General features: G+C 36.6%; 2 protein-coding genes across 6 annotated transcripts in view; one reads left to right on the top strand and one right to left on the bottom strand.

Annotated features, from left to right (window-relative positions):
- Window positions 1–13,816, bottom strand: part of LOC137002690 (guanylate-binding protein 6-like) — a 33,623-nt gene extending 19,807 nt beyond the window's left edge. For both annotated transcript variants that reach the window (XM_067362511.1, XM_067362514.1), the window contains exon 1: window positions 12,444–13,816. In XM_067362511.1, the coding sequence (XP_067218612.1) occupies window positions 12,444–12,513 (70 nt within the window). In that variant the 5' untranslated portion in view covers window positions 12,514–13,816. The remainder of the gene's footprint in view (window positions 1–12,443) is intronic.
- Window positions 1,828–20,209, top strand: part of helz2b (helicase with zinc finger 2b) — a 33,571-nt gene continuing 15,189 nt past the window's right edge. For 3 of the 4 annotated variants that reach the window (XR_010891905.1, XM_067362502.1, XM_067362501.1), the window contains exons 1-6: window positions 1,828–1,953; window positions 5,658–6,245; window positions 13,937–14,044; window positions 14,157–14,677; window positions 18,119–18,769; window positions 19,225–20,017. Coding sequence is in view for 3 of the 4 variants with exons in the window: in XM_067362502.1 (XP_067218603.1) it covers window positions 5,748–6,245; window positions 13,937–14,044; window positions 14,157–14,677; window positions 18,119–18,769; window positions 19,225–20,017 (2,571 nt within the window). In the remaining variant the exon portion in view is untranslated. Of the gene's footprint in view, window positions 1,954–5,657; window positions 6,246–13,936; window positions 14,045–14,156; window positions 14,678–18,118; window positions 18,770–19,224; window positions 20,018–20,209 lie in introns of those variants that run through there. The other variant, XM_067362503.1, reaches the window with a different exon arrangement.

The raw sequence follows: 20,209 nt of genomic DNA, 5'->3' as shown, positions 1-20,209 counted from the left end.
TATGCCCTAATCCCTTCAAAGGGGTTACCCTCTGGAGTGAGAGCTTCGAATGGATGAAGGGTGTAGGGGTCAACAAAACTCTTCTTTTGGAACGCACTTCAGTGTCCTCTTAACGAGACAATCAAAGAGGAGTAGATTGTGCAAGCTGCGCCCTTTCTTTAATGTTAGTTTATTTATTTATTTATTTTAGGTTTATCGCACCATGTATATTGTGTCTATGTATTTTAAACATTTGAATGGACTAATAAAGGGAGCTGTAAAGTATTTTTGTTTAAGTACAATATCGTTTTGACCATATTACATACCAAATCTAATCATATAAATATTACATAGTATAGAAAAATACTATCTATACATTTATAGGTAAAATCGAACTTCTAACCTCCTGTACCCATTCTGTGTCGTCGAACATGGGGGCCCGAAGTGTCCATTCATTCCGAAGGGCCCTTTGAAGTGGCTAGTTTTGAGCACTTCGGTTTGGAACGACCCTTCAATAATGGCGGCCATGATTATTTTCACTCCAAAGTGCCCTTCAGAGGGCGATATATCCCGTTTGGAATGCACCGTATAAAAGATCATAGAAGAATGTGGCTCAAAGTCATTCATAGGTTGCCACCTACTGGTGTAACTGTTAAATATACAGGTAGGGTCACTGAACTAACTAGTGACAATTTCTTTTGAGATATTTGAGATAGATGAATGGATTTGGATATGTGATGGAATTTTTCAAATTCAAAATTTGAATGTTTATTTTCGATAACAAAAGGAAATGTGTAAAAGGAAGTCTTTTGGAAAAAATGGAACTTGTGATTTCATTAGTTCCTATTTTTTGCTTTGAAAAATGTGCTTATGTTGCAATAAAGAAATATGGCCCACGCATTGTCAAGAAAAGGTCAAAAGGGTATTTTAAAAAGACCAGGCGTTCAGCTGCGAATTGGGATAGTGATAGCTTATGGGACACTGTTTTGTATTATATGTATTGTATTAACAATGGGAAGTTGCCCATTGTATTAGTAACTGGAGGTTGCCCAAGTGAAATAGTCAGATTTAGTTCTGTACCAAGTATTTTTGTATTGTGTATCGAGAATTTCCTCGTCTGAAGAAAAAAAAAAGTCAAGTCTAGTCAAGTCTTCTAGTCCAAATGCAAAAGTAAAAAGAACAATCATAAATTACTTATATCACATTAATAATGTGATTTAGTCTGCAAAACATCCATCATATGTAGCATGGCATTCCAATATTCTACTTTTGCTGTTGCACTTCATAAATGTGTTTTTCATTGGAGCATCTTTGATCTGGTTGTTTTCATTGTACAATGGTTATGTAACTTTCTGAGTTTTTTTCTTTTTTTCCACTTCTATTACATTCAAATTCATCTTTAAAATCATCTTTGACTTATCTGATATGGTACATTTTAATTAGAAATACAGTATATGAGCAGAATTAAGAAACTAAGCTGTTTTGTTTCATTAATCAGCATTGTTTGGGGATATCACGTCTGAATATATTCTTCAACCTGTATTTTCTATCAGAAACCTTTTAATTTGTAATGTTATAAAGTGAAATGTTATAAGAATATATTTTAAAAATAAATTAATTGCGCATGCGCCACCATTAAAAAGAAAGCAAGAAGATATAGTAAAACAATTGTGGCAAGAGTCTGGGGATGCGCCAAAAAGAAAAGAAAAAAAGAAAGAAAAGGAGGAGAACACCTGTGAATGAGGTCATTGGTGTATATAAAAATGGAAGTCTGTAGTTATGCCAAAAAAAAAAAGAAAAAAAAAGAAGGACGTGACCAAGAACATCGTCACCCCTTACTGCCTCCCAGGAAAACGAAACTTAAGCGGCTGAGGGTTAGCCCACTATAGAGGATCATTAAGTTTGGTTTGTGTGCACTTGATTGAGATGGTTTCGAGTGCAGGTGACCGCACGTTTCCCTCTGAAATGTAAAAGGTGGGTTCAAAAGTTAATTAAACTGCTTTATTGTGTGGAAAATGTGTTGTTCCGCATCACGCTTTCCGCTTCTACAATAGACTCCGTCAGGCGTCTAATTACAGAGCGCGCTGTTCTTGTTTTTATTTTTCATTAGCGCATTATAAATCAATATTTTAGTGTTCGCAAATATATCGCTGTCTTTAATTAGGCTACTTCGTTAGAAATACGTATAGGTTTAAGTGCTTTTTCATTTACTCTGGTGTATTTCAAAGCCAATTTTCATTATAGTGCAATATTGTCGTATTCTTGCATCGGCCGTTGGGTGCGACGCGGCAACTGTAAGTGTAACCTATAGCCTAATTTACAACAGAAATTTACAACAAGGCCCTTTACAATATTCATAATAATACAAAGTTACTCTCGTTGCCATTTTGTCGTAATGGTCATACAAGCATTTTCCACCTGACGTTTGACAGCAGGGGGAGGATCATTAGCCTATACTATAGTAGGCTAAATGAAAATAAATCTGCTGTCTACTTGTAAGATTAACATTTAAAATATCACAATTAAATAACAAAGAATGTTTCAGACAGAACATTTCAAAATGTACCTGTACATTTTTCTTTGTGCAAACCTGGGTAAACACACATAGGAAATAATGAATATTCACCCATAAACTCTAAATGGTATGAATGTGTGGAATGTGATGTGGGGGAAGATATGGGGCCATTCTTTGGCTTTAAAGTGATAAACTGTTTATTTAAATGGCATATGAGAGTTCAAAAGCTGTTAAACTGGTAACATTTCCTGCCACCCCAAAACCTGCATACTTATGACATGAGGGCATATGACAGTACTACAGCTGTTGGGCACTGTTAAAACAACAACTCATTTATTCTAGGCAACTAGTCTGAAGCAACCTCATAAAAAAAGGCTTCCAGGAACAGCCGCTGTGCTTTGATACCTGAACTCTGTGTACCACAAGATAAATATGCAATTAAATGAATCCTTATGTATATATGCACATTTTATGTAATGCATTTGTGTAATATTTACCAAGGCACTTTACATAGTTTTCATTATATTGACATTACATATTGACCTAAAATAATAATTTCATGATCTGAAGCCAGGCTTCAGGTTAAAAAGGTTTGTCGTTGACTAACATTAATCTGAAAGCCACTTAACCCAAAACCTGTTCTGTGGCAGTTCACATGGAGTTAATATCCCTTTCACACATTTAAATCTGGTTGCTAGGTGTTTTGAGCAATTGTCAAATAGGAAAATAAGTCTTTTGTTTTGTCTTCTGTTTATGATAAGCTCGACCTTGTATTGTACACCCCAGCTTTTCTTTCTCACATAATCTCAATAACAACAGCTCTGGCCAGCAATTACATAATGCTTGTCTTTCTACAATTTAATCTTTGCTTAGTACCAGTAAATTAAAAGTATAAATATATAAAATGTGCAGTATTTAAAAAAATGTTGGTATGTGACCAGACCACAGTTTTATGCACACATTTGCATACAGTATATCAAATGTGAGATCACAACTTTAGTTTTTGTTTTAATGTGATACTGTAAAACATTTTCAGCTAGTTAAACTTGAAAGTTCACCTGCTGCCTTAAAAATGTGAGTTAACTCAACTTGAAGATAATCTTTGTTTCAACTCACGAATAGTCAAGACAATGCATTATTTTAAGTTAAAAATTAAACTTAAAGGAATACATTGTCTTGACTATTTGTGAGTTGAAACAAAGATTATCCTCAAGTTGAGTTAACTTCTGTTTAGTTGAGTTAACTCACATTTTTAAGGCAGCAGGTGAACTTTCAAGTTTAACTAGCTGAAATGTTTTACAGACTGTTTTATCAAAATGTTATTTAACAAAATTTTCAAAAAAGCACAATTTATTTAAATTTGTATTTTTTTTGGTCAGGGGCAGATCTACCGGGGTGGCAACTGCCACCCTAAGAAAAAGCTTTGCCACCCCATCTGCCACCCCAAAATAATCACAGAATAAAATATGTAGTAAGCAGTGTAGTCAAAACTTCAATGTGATGACCTAAAAAAGACAGCATAACACAAAATAATGTCAAGAAAACGCATCTTTTTCCATTTGTTTGTGAATCAGGAAATTACTGCTTCTTGGCTAACTCAGAAGTCCTGTGAGAAATAGCCTAATCCCCATCCCATCCGAATATGTCTGAGATTCATTTTCGTAACTGTTTGGTGAGCTGATTCCTCGCCCGCTCCACTTTCATCATGGATAAAGGTCTATTTGTGATAGTCAACTTTCTTTGTAGCCATTTGTTATGTGTACTGTATTTTTGCAGAACTGAGAAATGACTGCTTAGGGATATAGTCTTGTTTCAGAAGACCAGTACACTGCTATAGTACTGTATATACTGTAATGAAATTTGGCCAAATGTGCAGAGGATGCTGAATTTGCTTTTACTGCAATTGACAGTATACTGTATTGTGGTGCATACCAAGTTCACACTTATTTTTCTCATGCTCAATTTATAATAGTAAAATGAAAGAAAAAAAAAATCCTTTAAAAGTTAATTGCTGTATTTTACTGTATCTGCATCTGTAAATGTATTTTAGTATAGTGGAGTAGCTGCAAAATAATTCCTGAATTACAATAAGATAAGATTTTTGTTACAGTATGATCTCTCTAGTTTTCACTGGGCAGTGCAGTAGTCTGTGTATTTGTTACGTTTGTGTGTCATCCGATGCCAAAAATTTGATTTTGTCAGACAAGAATATGTCTTTGACTAGAACATTTTATTTTGACCTGGAAGTTTGAGGTTTGTATAGTTTTGAGATTGTGTTTATAGTTGTGAGAAAATGTTGAATTGTTTCATGAATTGTGCATTAGCAATTAAGAAAAACAATAACTAGACTGAAAGGTTTGAAAACAAATTTATGCTGGCTTGTCATAAAGCCAACTTAAAGACTTGTTTAAAAAAAGTAAAAACTTTGGTCAGTTAGGACAGAATATAGATGTTCTGGGTGATTGCTAAAGTGTTGCTAGGTGGTTGCTAGGAGATTCTGGGTGGTTGCTAGGTCAGACTCATTTAGAATCTGTTGATGTTTTTCATATAGTGCCTTTACTTGGTGTCATGATGGATATTGAAATCTTGTTATTTATTTTTAATTTTACACAGTATATAGATGACTACTTTGTGGTAATGCAATATTTGTGAACACAATTGTGTATGTCAGGACATAAATCTCCAAAAACTATGCATGGGCGCTTGCTTGGGTGTGGCCAACCCTCATAGACCTCATGCCACCCCTTTGCCACCCTATAAATAATTTTCTAGATCCGCCCCTGTTTTTGGTCCTTTTTGAGATAAAATGAATACATTTAAAAATTAAAATGAAAAATTACCCATAAAATAGTTCAAAAGCTTGTTATCAGCAGAATCATTTTAAGAAGCAACATCTGAAATAAAGGATATATACCTTTTATAAATCGTGAGACACGGAAAGTTTGTTATCCCATCAAGCAAAGTCACAGTTCATAATTCATTTTTTATACTTCCCTGTAGCTGTTCAAAGGTCTAAATATAGTAATTGTTTTCAGTGAGTGTTTTATGCTCTTTTGAATGGTATTTGCATACTCTCTCTCTCTCTCTCTCTCTCTCTCTCTCTCTCTCTCTCTCTCATGTGAATACAAGTCATCTGATGAGTTCTTCTCTTTCCTCATCTTAGGTTGAATTTCCAGCAGTATTTGAAGCTATGGGTGCCAGCTGAAGGTGTTCATGTCAGACTTTACATGTGTTATGGCTTGAATCTGTAGATATGTCTAAGGTACAGTCTAGAGATGCTCAGCTGCAGGGGTTCATGCAGATGTATGAGCTGAGAACTGCTTGTAATGCCTGCACTCATAAACACTCTCGCATTTCCTACGTCATCATTGAAACGCCTCACCATTGCTCTCACAATTTGCTGCTTGTCAGAGCAAAGGTCAGAGGTCGCAAATGGAGCCCTGTGTTCTCTCGTCCCTCTAACCCACAACCTAGTCGATATGAAGTTTGTTGGCATTTCAAGGAGGATGTCGGGTGCTCTGTGCATCGTGACCGTTGCACCTTTGCCAGTAGTCAAGAAGAAGCTGCGGTGTGGAACTTGCAAAAACACACAAACCTTGACCACAGGAGTTTCATTCATCTGATCACTCAAAGAGAACGAAAGGCTGAACAGAGCAGGCAAAGAGATGGTCAGTCGAGCTCTCATGAGCTTTCCTCATACCAGGAGAAACTACTGGAAGAGTACAGACACAGCAGCAATGAGATTCTTATCGTGAGTACAGTGAAATCCTGCACAAGATTGCAAATCTGCACTACTCTGTTCATGTAACTTTAATGATATCTTCAAAAGTATTTGAAACTATGTAAATTAAAGGGAAAGTTAACACACACACACACATACATACACACACACACACAAAAGTTAAACCAATATTATCCTCAGCTGACTGACTGTTTCGGTAACCCCAGACGTTTAAAGGGTTTGTTCACCCAAAAATGAAAATAATGTCATTTATTACTCACCCTCATGCCGTTCCACACCCGTAAGACCTTCGTTCATCTTCAGAACACAAATTAAGATATTTTTGTTGAAATCCGATGGCTTAGTGAGGCCTACATAGCCAGCAATGACATTTCCTCTCTCAAGATCCATAAAGGTACTAAAAACATTTTTAAAGCAGTTCATGTGAGTACAGTGGTTCAATATTAATATTATAAAGCGACGAGAATATTGTGGGTGTGCCATAACAATAATGACTATAATGATGGCCGATTTCAAAGCACTGCTTCGTTATGAATCAGCGGTTCGGAGCGCCAAAGTCACGTGATTTCAGCAGTTTGGCGGTTTAACACGTGATCTGAATCATGATTTGACACAAAATATTCATAACGCTCTGCATTTTTGAGGGCCTATACATGCTCGTAAACTCACAAAACTTTGCACACGTGTCAGAAGTGGTGAAAATTTACATCTTATTTGGGTTCCTGAATTAGGGGTGGCAAACTCGATAGCTCCACCAACAAAATTTTAAATAAGAGCCCTTTGCGCTATGATTCACGTACAGGTATGAAATTCCGCAGACACATGTAACAGCCCAATACCTACATAGTCTCTTGGAACAAAATCTGAAAACCAACAGAAAGTGGGATATTTTTAATTATCTTCAAAAATTTTGCCATTTCCAGACATTTTTCTAAAAAAGATCAACATCATGTTTGGTCAGTCTAATCTTAAGGCCTTAGTGATATTAAATTGCGAAGATCTTGAGTTTTCGTTGAATGCCTGACAAAATCTGATGTTTTGCCATGAAAGAGGAAGCTGTTTTAAGTCAGGCATACAATGTCTAACCTGCCCCAAACTTCACATGTTTGATAAGAGTCCTGGCCTGAAGACATCTACATGCAAATATTCAATTAGTCATGGCGCCACCTAATGGCAACAGGAAATGGCATGCTTTAAGGCACCAAGCCGACGTTGACGAACTAGTGGCGACGAAAGCAGACTGGGGGGTTGGCTCATGTTGGCAGCGCTTGGGTCCAAAGTTGCCCAGACACACTAAACCGGTGCTCAACAGCCGACGGGCAAGTAGCACATCCGTTCTGTGCCTGCGCAAGATGAAATGCCTTTCTGTACCAGCAGGTGGCAGTAGCTGAACAGCCAATCAGAATGATCAGATGGCAAACATGTTAGAAAACATATTTGCCATCTAACATACAAAACATGTTAGAAAAACGTTAAATCATGCAACACTTGGCTAAGTGCTAATGTATGCAATTTATGCCACAAAACAGGAAGTTGTTGTAACTCAGGCATACAAATGTCCAATCTGCCCCAAACTTCACATGTTTGATAATAGTCCTGGCCTGTTTGATAATAGTCCTGACCTGAAGACATCAACATGGCAACATTGAGTTATAGTCAAAGTGCCACCTGCTGGCAGCAGGAACTGTGGTGCATCCAAATGACTTTGCCATATTTCTCTTCTATTTATCCACTTAAATAAATATTGCCCACTGTTCACCGTTATCCTAAAGCCAACGGGTGGCCATGAGCCTAGGTGCGAGAGCCTAGGTGCCCTTTAATCGCTGTTTGCAGTTTTAATTATCATTAAAACTGAATTCAGTTATTGCAGTAATGCATGTTGTAATTCATACTTGAAGCCTGAGGGTGCCCTCGTGCAGAAAGTACAATGTAGACTTATAAAATCAATAAAAAAGTTTAAAATCAACTCTAACTTTGGCCAAAGTGTTCGGAACATTTAGTATTCAAAAGCATATAAATGTTTCATTATAAATATGTTTAATTAGAAATTTTCGGTAACCCTTTTTTTTTTTTTTTTTTTTTTTTTTTTTATTTATTTTTTTTTTCTTCAGTCATTCAAACATAACAACATACACAAACGAAATTATTATCATACAACAATGACTAAAGGGGTTTAAGCTGAAGTGAAAACACTTATTAATGCCTAACCCTATTTACACCAAGATTTAAATGCCCAACATTTGGCAACAATAATCAGAAAACAGCAAAATGGAAAAGAAAAAATAAATAAATAATTCAAGAATATTACCAGCTCTATATGAACAGCTCATACGGATAACACATTAATAAGATGTTTTTCAAATGTAAGCCATTTCTAATAACATGACACAAAACACCTTATTAATTTCCCTCTAAACATTCCCTTACCCTTATACTGCCATGAATCATTGTTATACACTTGCCTCCTTCTTGTTTAAAAATATTTAAACTAAACTAAACAATATCATTCCAATGCAATTTAACTACCAATCACATTCGATTTGTAAATTTTTTTGAACACCATTATTGATGTAGATTGTTTTAATGTATCATCCAGGCTATTCCATAAATTTACTCCTCGAACTGAGAAACACCTCCCTCTGATATTGGTCCTGACCTTATTTTTTTGATAGACCCCAGTTCCTCTCAAATTATATCGAGTCTCTCTAGGCTTGAACCTCTCCTGAATACAGACTGGGAGCTTGAGATTGTGAACCTTATACATCATTGTGGCTGTGCTGAGATCAACTAAATCCTGTAATTTCAAAGCATTTAATTGAATAAACAATGGATTAGTTGGGGCGTAATAATCAACTCTATTAATAATTCTAATAGCTTTCTTCTGCAATATGAAGATAGGTTTAATAATAGATTTATAATTATTCCCCCATATCTCCACACAATAATTTAGGTACGGAAGAATGAGCGAATTATATAATAAATTTAGTGAATTTTGATTAATACATGACTTAATTTTACACATTATACCAATAATTTTAGATATTTTTGTCTTTAGATAATTTATATGAAATTTCCAGTTGAGTTTGTCATCAATATAAATACCCAAAAATTTTGTGTTCCACACTCTCTCAATGTCAATATGATTAATTTTAATTTTTATTGATTCCTCAATTTTTCTATTACCAAAAATAATATATTTAGTTTTATTCAAATTCATTGATAATTTATTGTAATCAAACCAAGTTTTTAATTTGGAAAGCTCTTTTTCCACGGTCTCCAAAAGAAACTCCAAATTTTGTCCAGAGCCGTAGAGACTAGTATCATCAGCGAACAAGATACAATGTAAGTTTGTCAGGACCTTTGGAAGGTCATTTATGTACATTATAAACAGCTTTGGCCCCAGTATAGAGCCCTGTGGAACTCCATGCGTTATGTTTGTTCTTTCAGAGTCATAATTGTTGATATGTACATATTGATCTCTACCACTGAGATAGTCTCTCAACCAATCATGGGCAATACCTCTGATACCATATCGTTCTAATTTAGCCAACAGCAAATTATGATCAATGGTATCAAATGCCTTGCTCAAGTCGATAAAAACACCGACAGTGTACTCTCCATTATCAATCGCTGTGGATATTTCCTCAACCAGTTCAATGACTGCCATTGAGGTTGCTCTGTTTGACCTGAAACCAAATTGATAATCTGAAATAAGGTTGAATTTATTAAGAAAATCATCAAGTCTTATAACATATAACTTTTCTAAAATTTTTGAAAATTGTGAAAGTAGTGAAATTGGCCTATAGTTTGTAAATTGATGTTTATCTCCACATTTAAAAATGGGTACTACCTTGGCCGTTTTCATTTAGACGGGAAAATGCCCGTAAGAAAAGACTGATTACAAATATATGTGAGTGGAGTTGCAATGCTATGTATAACTTCTTTTACTAAAATCGTATCAAATTCAAAACAATCTGTTGACCTCTTATTCTTAAGTTTACTCACAATTTGAATAATTTCATTTTCATCCACACTCCTCAAGAACAAAGAGTTCACATTTCCTTTAATAATGTTTTTGTCTATTTCCTTTACATCTGATGGTTGAGAGATTTCATTGGCTAGAGTGGGTCCAACATTTACAAAAAAATTATTGAACGCCATTGATATTTCCTTATTACCGTTTAAAATGTGGCCGTCTTTCACAAAGTGATTTGGATAATCATTTTTGTTGGTTCGCTTCTTGATAATACTATTTAGTACTTTCCAAGTAGTGTGGATGTTATTTTTGTACTGATCCAAAATATTATGATAATAGAATCGTCTGTTTGATCTTATTATATTAATTAACTTATTTTTATACAATTTATATTTATCCTCTGCTTCTTTGGTTCTATGTTTTATAAATAATTTGTAAAGGTATTTTTTCTTTTTGCAAGCATTAGCTATGCCCTTTGTTATCCATGGTTTCTCTAGGTTAGTTCTGTCTTTTATAGAGTATTCCTTTAGTGGGCAATGTTTATCATAAAGACTTAATAATGTAGTCAAAAAGGTGTCATAAGCCTTATCAGGGTCAAAGGTGGCATAGACTTTGTCCCATGTCTGATTTAACAAATCAGTTTTAAGGCAGTCATGGTTTCAGGGTTCTATGATGTATAATTTTAATTTGATCTACTTTAAAAACAGTAGCCTTATGAAGGAGTTTGTGAAAAATACTGAACACAGGAAGATGATCAGTAATATCGTTTATGAGCAATCCAGCAGTTATTTGGGTTTCAAGTCTGTTCGTAAATATATTATCTATTAATGTAGCTGTATTGGCTGTAATTCTTGTGGGTTTAGTGATAAGTGGAAATAGATTATTACTATACATTGTTGTGATGAAATCACTAGTTTTCATATTATTATGGGGATTTAAAAGATTTATATTAAAATCACCACACACAATATGCATCTTATTAAGGTTACCAAACAAATTGTCAACATTTTTATTAAATAAATCTAAACATGATCCTGGTGTTCTATAGAGACAGCTAACAATAATATTTTTAGATTTTAGAAACTGCGATTTCAACAGATAAACACTCTAGAACTCCCTCAATGGTGATTGACAGACTATCAACAATTTTACAGCTCAGATCATTATCCACATATAATGCGGCCACCCCTTTTTTATTAATCCTATTCTTAGTAAAGAGCTCATATCCCTCCAATTCCACTTCACAAGCCTTGTCCACATCCAACCAAGTTTCCGAAACAGCAATAACACTAAATTTATTAATTTTACTAAGGTATTCTTTGATATCTTCAAAGTTTTTGTACAGGCTTCTGCTATTGAAATGAATTAAGCTAAAAGCTCCTCCCATATTAATATTATTGCATTGCTCTTCAGTATAATACTCACATTCATTTATTATATTATTATAGAAATTATTATCTGGATCTATATCTTCCCCAAATTCATTTGTTTTATAATTTGAAAAATCATGCACAATTAAGTTACTATGTTCAATCAGTTCACTTTTATAAGAACTATCAATATTTTCTAACTCATGTTCATCTATGTCTCTATTAACTACTGACAAATCATAATCAAACTCAGTCATATTATTTTAGAATTGTTCTAACTCTTTTAGGCATTACCTTGTGTACAACCACACACAAACATACAGTCACCTCACAAAAACTCCCTAGACCCCCTGTACTCCCAAATCTCCACAATGCAGTCCACATTTGATATAACATTTTAAACCTAATATTTAATCTTTTCCCAATTGTCAAATTATAATTGATCCCAATGTCCAACATAAGGCGGGTCTCCATCCACAGTGAAGATAATTTTATAACAATCATCCTCCATCCAACGTAGAGTGAGCCCATCATCCAGTTCATCCGCGCATAATCATCATAAAATAAGCCTATAATCCACAGTCCAGCACACGGAAAGTTTATACAACAAAAGGTCAACATAAAATGGGCCTATAATAATCCATTCTCCAGCTCGCTGAAAGTTTGTCTGCGCGTTTTCATAGTCCACATAGCTCCAACAGAAAGCAAAGAGACCCATCTGAAACCGGACTAAATGAAACGAACGTAATCTTCTCATCCATAGCGTAAAGTAATAATCATCAAAACATGCGTCAGGAATGTCCTTTTTTTTATGTTCAGTCAACATTATCTAAACTGATCAAGGTCTTTAAGTTGTCTTACCAGTATTACCCTGGCTTGTTCCGGAGTAGAGCCCTTTAGCTGAATGAAGATCTTGCAATTTCTCGTCCATGTCGCTTTTATCTTGTCATTTCTTCTCAGCATGCGGGCTTCTCGGGCGATCTCAGCATTTCTTTTTGTGAGGTGCTCGTTTAAATAAACATTTGTTCCTTTCAACTTCCTTCCTTGACGCAGTAAATCAATTTTGTATTTCCGATTTACAAAACTCAAGATAATTGCTGGCTGTTTTGTATCTTTCCTTGGCAGGGTGTGACACACAGCGATGTTGTTCGCGTCTAGATGTATATCTTTTCCCATCAGAAATGTAACAACTTGTCTCTCCAGTGACTGTACATCCTCGATGTCAGCAACCACACTTACATTTCTCCCCACTGCGGCCGCTTTGGCATATGAGCGGGGTTTGACGCTCAAACCTGTGATGATAACGTCTTCCATCCGCGTGTACTGTTCAAGCTGATCTATCCTCATTTCAAGCTCATTAATGGTTTGGTCTTTTTCTTTTATCAAGTCTCTCAATTGTTTCACCTCATCGAAAAGTCCCATCAGCTTCGTCAGCTGGTGGGTCACTTTGAACAACTCCTCAGTCAAATGATTGAGCGACTTACGAATATCCTGCATCTCGTTCTCCATCTCTGCTTTACTGGTTGTTTTCTTTGGTGGCATAGCCACGTTTTCCCGTACTGTTTCAATTTCCTTACGTATGCGTTGTATAAATAAAATTAGTTTTTATCAAGTAAAAATACAGCACTTTCACAGGGCGCCGCCATGTTGGTGTCACATGATCCGTCAATCTCCAACCCTTCAGTATGGGGAACAAATATTCACTATTAATTACAACTTTTGCTTCAATCAACTCTTAATTAACTGCTCATTATTAGTTACTAAGGTAGTTTTTGTAGCATTTAAGTAATATGCATGCTAATAATCAACTAGTTAAATGAGAAGTGAACTCTAAAATAAAGTGTTAGCAAATTTTCTTTCACAGAAACATTTACAAAGACTGCAAGTGTACGATGCCTATATTTTTTAAAGGCTTAGTTCACCCAAAAATGTGTCATTACATACCCTCATGCCATCCCAAACCCGTAAGACCTTTTTTCATCTTTGGAACACAAATTAAGATATTTTTGATGTAATCCGAGGGTTTCTGATCTACCCATAGGCAGCAACGTCATTGCACCGTTTGAGTTTAGACATGAGGGTGAGTACTTGTTGACAGAAAATTATAAAAGTTGTGTAGTGCATTCCTCCATTAGTCACTAAATATGCTGACATTGATGATGTTTGTTCTCAAAATGATTTTGAAGAAAATCATAATATACCAAGAATCAAACATATAAGAGCCATATAATCGAGAAATTAAACATTTTTTTGTGTATTTATGTTAACTTTTATGTTAGCAGTTAATTATTTTAATTAACTACTAACTTGAAATGTAACAAAATGCACATCTACGAAACGTGTGTATTTTGCAGATCTCTGAGCAGGTGGACGATGTGTGTGTTACACACGATAAGGATCTCTGTTTAGACTGTTTACAAAAAGACAGTGACATCAGATGGAAATTCACAATCACTACTGAGGTCAGAAAAAACAAACTAACCTGTATCATCTTACATCCAATTAATAGCCTTATTGCACATTAGCTACTGATAACCTTCTTTGTCTTGTGTGTGTGCATGTGTGTTTGTGTAGAGGTCCTTGGCTCATGTGGCTCTACTGAAAGTGGAAAATGATGCTGTTTTCTCATTGAGTGACAGTTTACAGAACACCGTCCCCCCAATTACACACACTGCAGGCCATCATCTTCGCTCCTCTGACTCCACCTACCAGCTGAGTGTGTCTTTCCTGTCGTTCCGCCCTGGTGTGTACGAGCAATGGTTGGTGTTTGACTTCGACATGCGACCAGTTCTGCTCAGGAAACTGAAGGTGAGAGTCGGTCAGCAGTTCCATGTCCAGTCAGAGGAGGCAGAAGAGAATGAATGTGCCGAGAATCTTTCGGATGAGCGCTGGAACAGAGGAAACAGGGTTATTGTGCCCTTCTTTGCCAGAAAGGAGGATGACCAGTTGCTTAGTACATACAAACCACCACAGATGAACCTACAGTTCAATCTCCATGCAGATCACAGTTCCCCACTTCACCGAGACAACTACAGAGAGAGAGCTCACCATTTTCTGTTCAGAGAGGAAATTGCAGAGGAGAAGCTCATTAGCAGGTACAAATAGCTTAGAGAAATAGTATATGCTATTTATATATACCATGGCATATAATACCATATATGGTGTAAATTTTCATTTTTACTGTGCTTATATGAATGTGTGAATTCCCCCCCAAAACAGTTAAGTGCAAACCATACCCCACTGCTGATTTCATTGGTCAACCATCACATAATAGTCATCTGTCACATAGTTTTTCATAGATTCAGTTAGAGTTCATGTAAGTCAAAGTCAAAGTATCTTTATGTAATACATAGATAAAATAAATGGAAAAGTGGATAAACAGGTTTGGGTTGGAGTTCACACTGAACAGGTGGATTCTATTATAATGATTGGTTCTTTAATTTAAGGAAAGTGCCACTAATATGGTTATAGAGATCCAACATGTAATTGTAAACAGTATTAAGTGCTGATCTAAGTCCAGGTCCAACCTTTTTTTTTAAAGTCTACAGGCCACACCATCATTAAGGGAGTATAATTTTTCTAATGTCATTTTATTAGCCACACCTATCAGACATAGGTTCTTATGGTTTGCAAACAGATGAGTCACAGACTTTGGCTTAGTGTGGGTCACATGGCAACAGTGTTTTACCACAAATAAATGAATCAGCGATTTTACTCGAATAGAATTTCTACTACTAAAATAGTGTATTTTATTTATCACATGCCCCTAACTATGAAATTTAAACTCATACTGGAATCAGAGGCATTCCATGTTATCATAGTCTGATAGGCAGGTATAATCACTGAATATAAATGTCACTGAAAGCAAACTGAATGCAAAGATTAAAGGCATTCCTTTCTAACAAGTTAATTGTGGTTTCAATGAATGGATGAAACTTGGGCAGGACAGTTTCAAAAATTAACAAGTGCTGTTGTTATGCATAACTAAGACAGTGTAGTAGTAAAAGATGAACATATTGGATGAATGGGTTGGTGTTAAGGTACAAACTGAATAGGTGGACTGTATTATGAATACTCTCATTCATTTGATTTGTCTCAGTGTCAGTACTAGTGTCACTCTTTTGAACAGCCAAAACACTACACCACAAAACAGGACACTAACTACTGTTTGTTAAATAATTAAGAGATTAAAGCAGACATATTGTTTAGCCACTATTACATTACACCAGTGGTCAGCAATAAGCGGCCTGCGGGCCAAAACTGGCCCGCCAGCAATAATATCTGGCCCACGCCCGCACACACACACACACACACACAGACACACACAAAACTTAAACCAACATTATCCACCGGTGACTCTGACCGTTTTGGTAACCTCAGAACACAAATTAAGATATTTTTGTTGAAATCCGATGGCTCAGTGAGGCCTGCATAGCCAGCAATGACATTTCCTCTCTCAAGATCCATAAAGGTACTAAAAGCATATTTACATCGGTTCATGTGAGTACAGTGGTTCAATATTAATATTATAAAGCGACGAGAATATTTCAGGTGAGCCAAAAAAATAGTGACTATAATGATGGCCGATTTCAAAGCACTGCTTCAGGAAGCTTCGGAGCGTTATGAATCAGCGTGTCGAATCAGCGGTTCGGAGCGCCAAAGTCACGTGATTTCAGCAGTTTGGTGGTTTGACACGCGATCTGAATCATGATTCGACACAAAAGATTCATAACGCTCTGCATTTTTGAGGGCCTAAACATGCACGAAAACTCAAGAAAGTCTACAAGTCAGAAGTGCACACGCGTCTTTGACTCAATAGCGCAACCTACAAAATTTCAATTAAGTGCCCTTCACACTACAGCAATAAGCGGCCTGCGGGCCAAAACTGGCCCGCCAGCAATAATATCTGGCCCACGCCCGCAGCCAGATTATTTTGATAGGGGCTGGTTCTTCGTTGCAGATAAGACACACCGGCTTTGCATTTACAAAACCAGGTAGGATGAATGCACATATGCCCTATTTTCGCTGTCAACTTTCCTTTGATAGTGCCATTTTCTCTCACCAGCTAGCTTAAAGGTGCTAAAGAGGATGTTTTGTTTTATACATTTTTGCAATATTACTTGAAACTGTCTTTAGTAACTGATAAAAGACTATTCATTAGGTGCACTGAAAGTAATAATATTAATATACATCATCTGTGCACGAGGTAGGGCCTTAAAAACATCAGCCAATTGGCCCTCTGGCTTGTCAATCACTGCCGTGACGTTCCTTGTGAGAGACGTGCGCGGCTGTGCGCTCCAGTAACTTTCCACACTCCACAGGCGCTGCATGCAATGTTTTTGTCAGGAGACAGGAGTAACAACTGCAGATTATGAGTTACCTGCGGTGAGTCCGACATAATGAATCCAAAAAATACGACACAGCGAATGTGTTCCAATACTCGTGCACGAGTTTTGGGAGGCGTTCCATTGAAATTTCAAAAACTCAGTAACAGTCTTTGGATCCTCAGTCGACGAAAAAATCTTCTCTATCACCTTTAAATGTTAACATCACACTGTACATGACGTAATAGCGTACCTCCAGCACGCAAACAATAAAAAAAAAATGCAGTTTAGTACGTGAGAATGCCAAGGAATAATTGTGTAAAAGCAGGCTACATCAAATAATTTTTTACAATAAGTTAGGCTCCACTGTGTAACAACAAGCAAGTTAAAATGATAGACATTTATTATTCACAATATGAATTGAGGAAATAAAACATAGTTCGTTAAGAGCATGACTCAAACATGCCATTAATGGGCTTATTCAAGTCCTCTTATTTTTGAGGTATTTTTATCCATTCCGAATCTCCGTGTGTTTTAGCAAGGCGGTCTGTGTTGCAAGTTGGTGAATGAAGACACTTGCCAGGTCACTACTCTGCTTTATTAATTTATTTAGTGTAAAACCCGGACACCACCACACAAGCGTGGCTTTTTGTTAATGACTGTCCTACTACAGGATTTAATACAGAGTAACTGTGCTCACTACTAATTACAAAAGACACTGAAACAGTCCGTCACAGGCAATTCGAGTTGGATTATTATTTTTTTTTCATCAATTATCCTTTGACTATGATCTGGCCCGCGAACTAGTGGCGAAACATTTTTTTGGCCCGATGCCAAACTTATTTGCCAACCCCTGCATTACACTATAATTGTAATTCTTTTCTGACATTTTTTTTACATAGATGTCTATGGCTTGCCAGATTACTACATGGTAAAAGGTAGTAAAATTTGGCATACTAGTCAGTCTGAAAAGACATCTGAACAAATAATCCTTTCATAAACTGTTCAATATTCACCCAAATTTCAAACCACATGAAAGTATAAATAGTTTAATGATAGGATACACCATATTTCTGTAGCATACTGTGTTTTGGTCAATATTAGTTTTTTTTTTAATTTATCATTATTGAGAATGCTGCTTATATATATATATATATATACACACACAGTTGATCACGTTTTCTCCCCCCCCCCTTCCCTCCAAACTTGCAGATTAAATGTTTGTAGCAGTGTGTCTCTCACTGACCAGCTGGGTGATGGCATATTACGGATTTTCGCTGCACCAGGGAAACTCTTTGCCACTCTGAAGGTGTTTTGCTCGCTCACACCAGACTCTCCTGAAGGGGTGATGCTTAAACGAGGGGTGCAGATGGCTTTGGTGGATTGCATACAAGCAAAAGCCAGTGTGTCAGTAGAGCATAGAAACCAAGTGTATGAGGCATTGGTGCTCAAACAGGCTGCCGGCGAGGGTCACATCGGTCTTCAGCTGTCTGCAAAGTGTGTGTCTGAGCTACAGCTGAGGAAAGAAACCAGGTGTGAAATGGAGGTTCAGTTTCAGCTGAACAGACTGTCGTTCTGTCAGATGCACCAGGCTATTGATTACCTACCAGACTTGCACAACGTTTTACCTGACCTCAGTAACTGTTGTGTCCCTGTGAACATAACCAAACAGCCTGAATTGAACAACAAACAGCAAATCGCTTTGAACTTCATCCTTGGCAAGTGCGAGGAAAACAAAGTGGCTCCACCCTTGCTGATATACGGGCCATTTGGCACCGGGAAGACACTCTGTCTCGCCTCAGCAGCCAAAACGCTGGCCTTTCGTTCTCAAAACAAAGTGCTCATCTGTACATATACTAATAGGTAAGTTATAAATAAAGGATAATGCCATTTCAGTCAGTCATTAGCACAAAATAAACCCTACAGAGGGATCAGGATCATGCATCAACCAAAGTTTTTTTTTTTTTTTAGTATTTGAGACATTAAATTTTGAGTTATATATTTGTTTTAAAATAAAATGTTAATTTTACTTTAATTTTTATTATGTGAGAATAAAGAAACTGAAAAGTAATACTAGACATACAAAAATTATTTAGTGGTCATTATACAAAAATATTTGACCACAAAGCTCATCAATCAGAACTCATTATTCAGAAGAATGGTGTAATAAAGTTACTTTCATGTCCATAAAATGCAATATTATCAATACCAGTTATTTAAAACAAGAAAAAGAACAGATAGGAAGTAAATCTGCATTCAGTGAATATATAAGCTCCTGTCCATTTAAGAAGTCTAATTTTAAGTTTTGTTCCTTATAGCTCTGCAGATTTATATGTCAGAGAACACTTCCACCCATACATTACAAATGGACACCCAAACCTCAAACTACTCAGGATAAAGGCAAACAAGGGTGGTGCCTCCATCAAGGCAACTGATGACATTACCCTGAAATACTGTCTCTGCTCTCCAGATAGACAGTCCTTTATCCTCCCAGCACGTTCTGATCTAGAGTCACACCGCATCATTATAACCACCACATCGATGGCACGGCATCTCCGTGAGTTAAAGCTTCCTGAAGGTTTCTTTAGTCATATCCTGATTGATGAAGCATCTCAGATGCTGGAGGCTGAAGCACTCATGGCTCTGGGATTAGCAGACAAACACACTCGAGTGGTTTTAGCAGGGGACCACATGCAGATGGCTCCAAAACTTTTCTCTGTAACCGATGACAAACGATCAGAACACACCCTGCTCAATCGTCTCTTCCACTACTACCAGGACGAGAGCAGCAATATTGCCAAGAAAAGCAGAGTCATCTTTAATGAGAACTACCGTTCCACCACAGAAATAGTGGACTTTGTATCCACTTACTTCTATGGGAGTGATGGCATCAAGGCCAAAGGGGATGTCCCACCCCACCCGAGGCTACACCCCCTGATCTTTCAGCATGTCAGAGGAGAATGCCGTCTGAATTCCACCTCCATGTCCTGGTTCAATCTTGCTGAGGCCAACAGTGTGGTAAACATGGTGCTAAGGCTTCTGACTGACTGGCCAATGGAATGGGGTGTTAGAGAGCCAACGCAGATCTGTGTTCTTAGTGAAGGCCGACAGGTACTTTAGTGATACAAAGCATTTATCACTCTGACATATGATAAAAAAATTTGTAATGCTATACCATACAAGTATTGCATGGTGACTTGCTCTATGAATGATAAATATAACTTTTAATATTATTCAAGCATTTGAAAAAAGTTACATTTCCAAATAATGATAATGTAGTTTTTAGTATAGTGCTCAAATTAC

The sequence above is a fragment of the Chanodichthys erythropterus genome, chromosome 16 (assembly GCF_024489055.1).
Source record: "Chanodichthys erythropterus isolate Z2021 chromosome 16, ASM2448905v1, whole genome shotgun sequence".
NCBI classification, from domain to species: domain Eukaryota; kingdom Metazoa; phylum Chordata; class Actinopteri; order Cypriniformes; family Xenocyprididae; genus Chanodichthys; species Chanodichthys erythropterus.
Note: the sequence above shows the minus strand (reverse complement) of the source record. Positions and strands in the feature narration are given on the sequence as shown.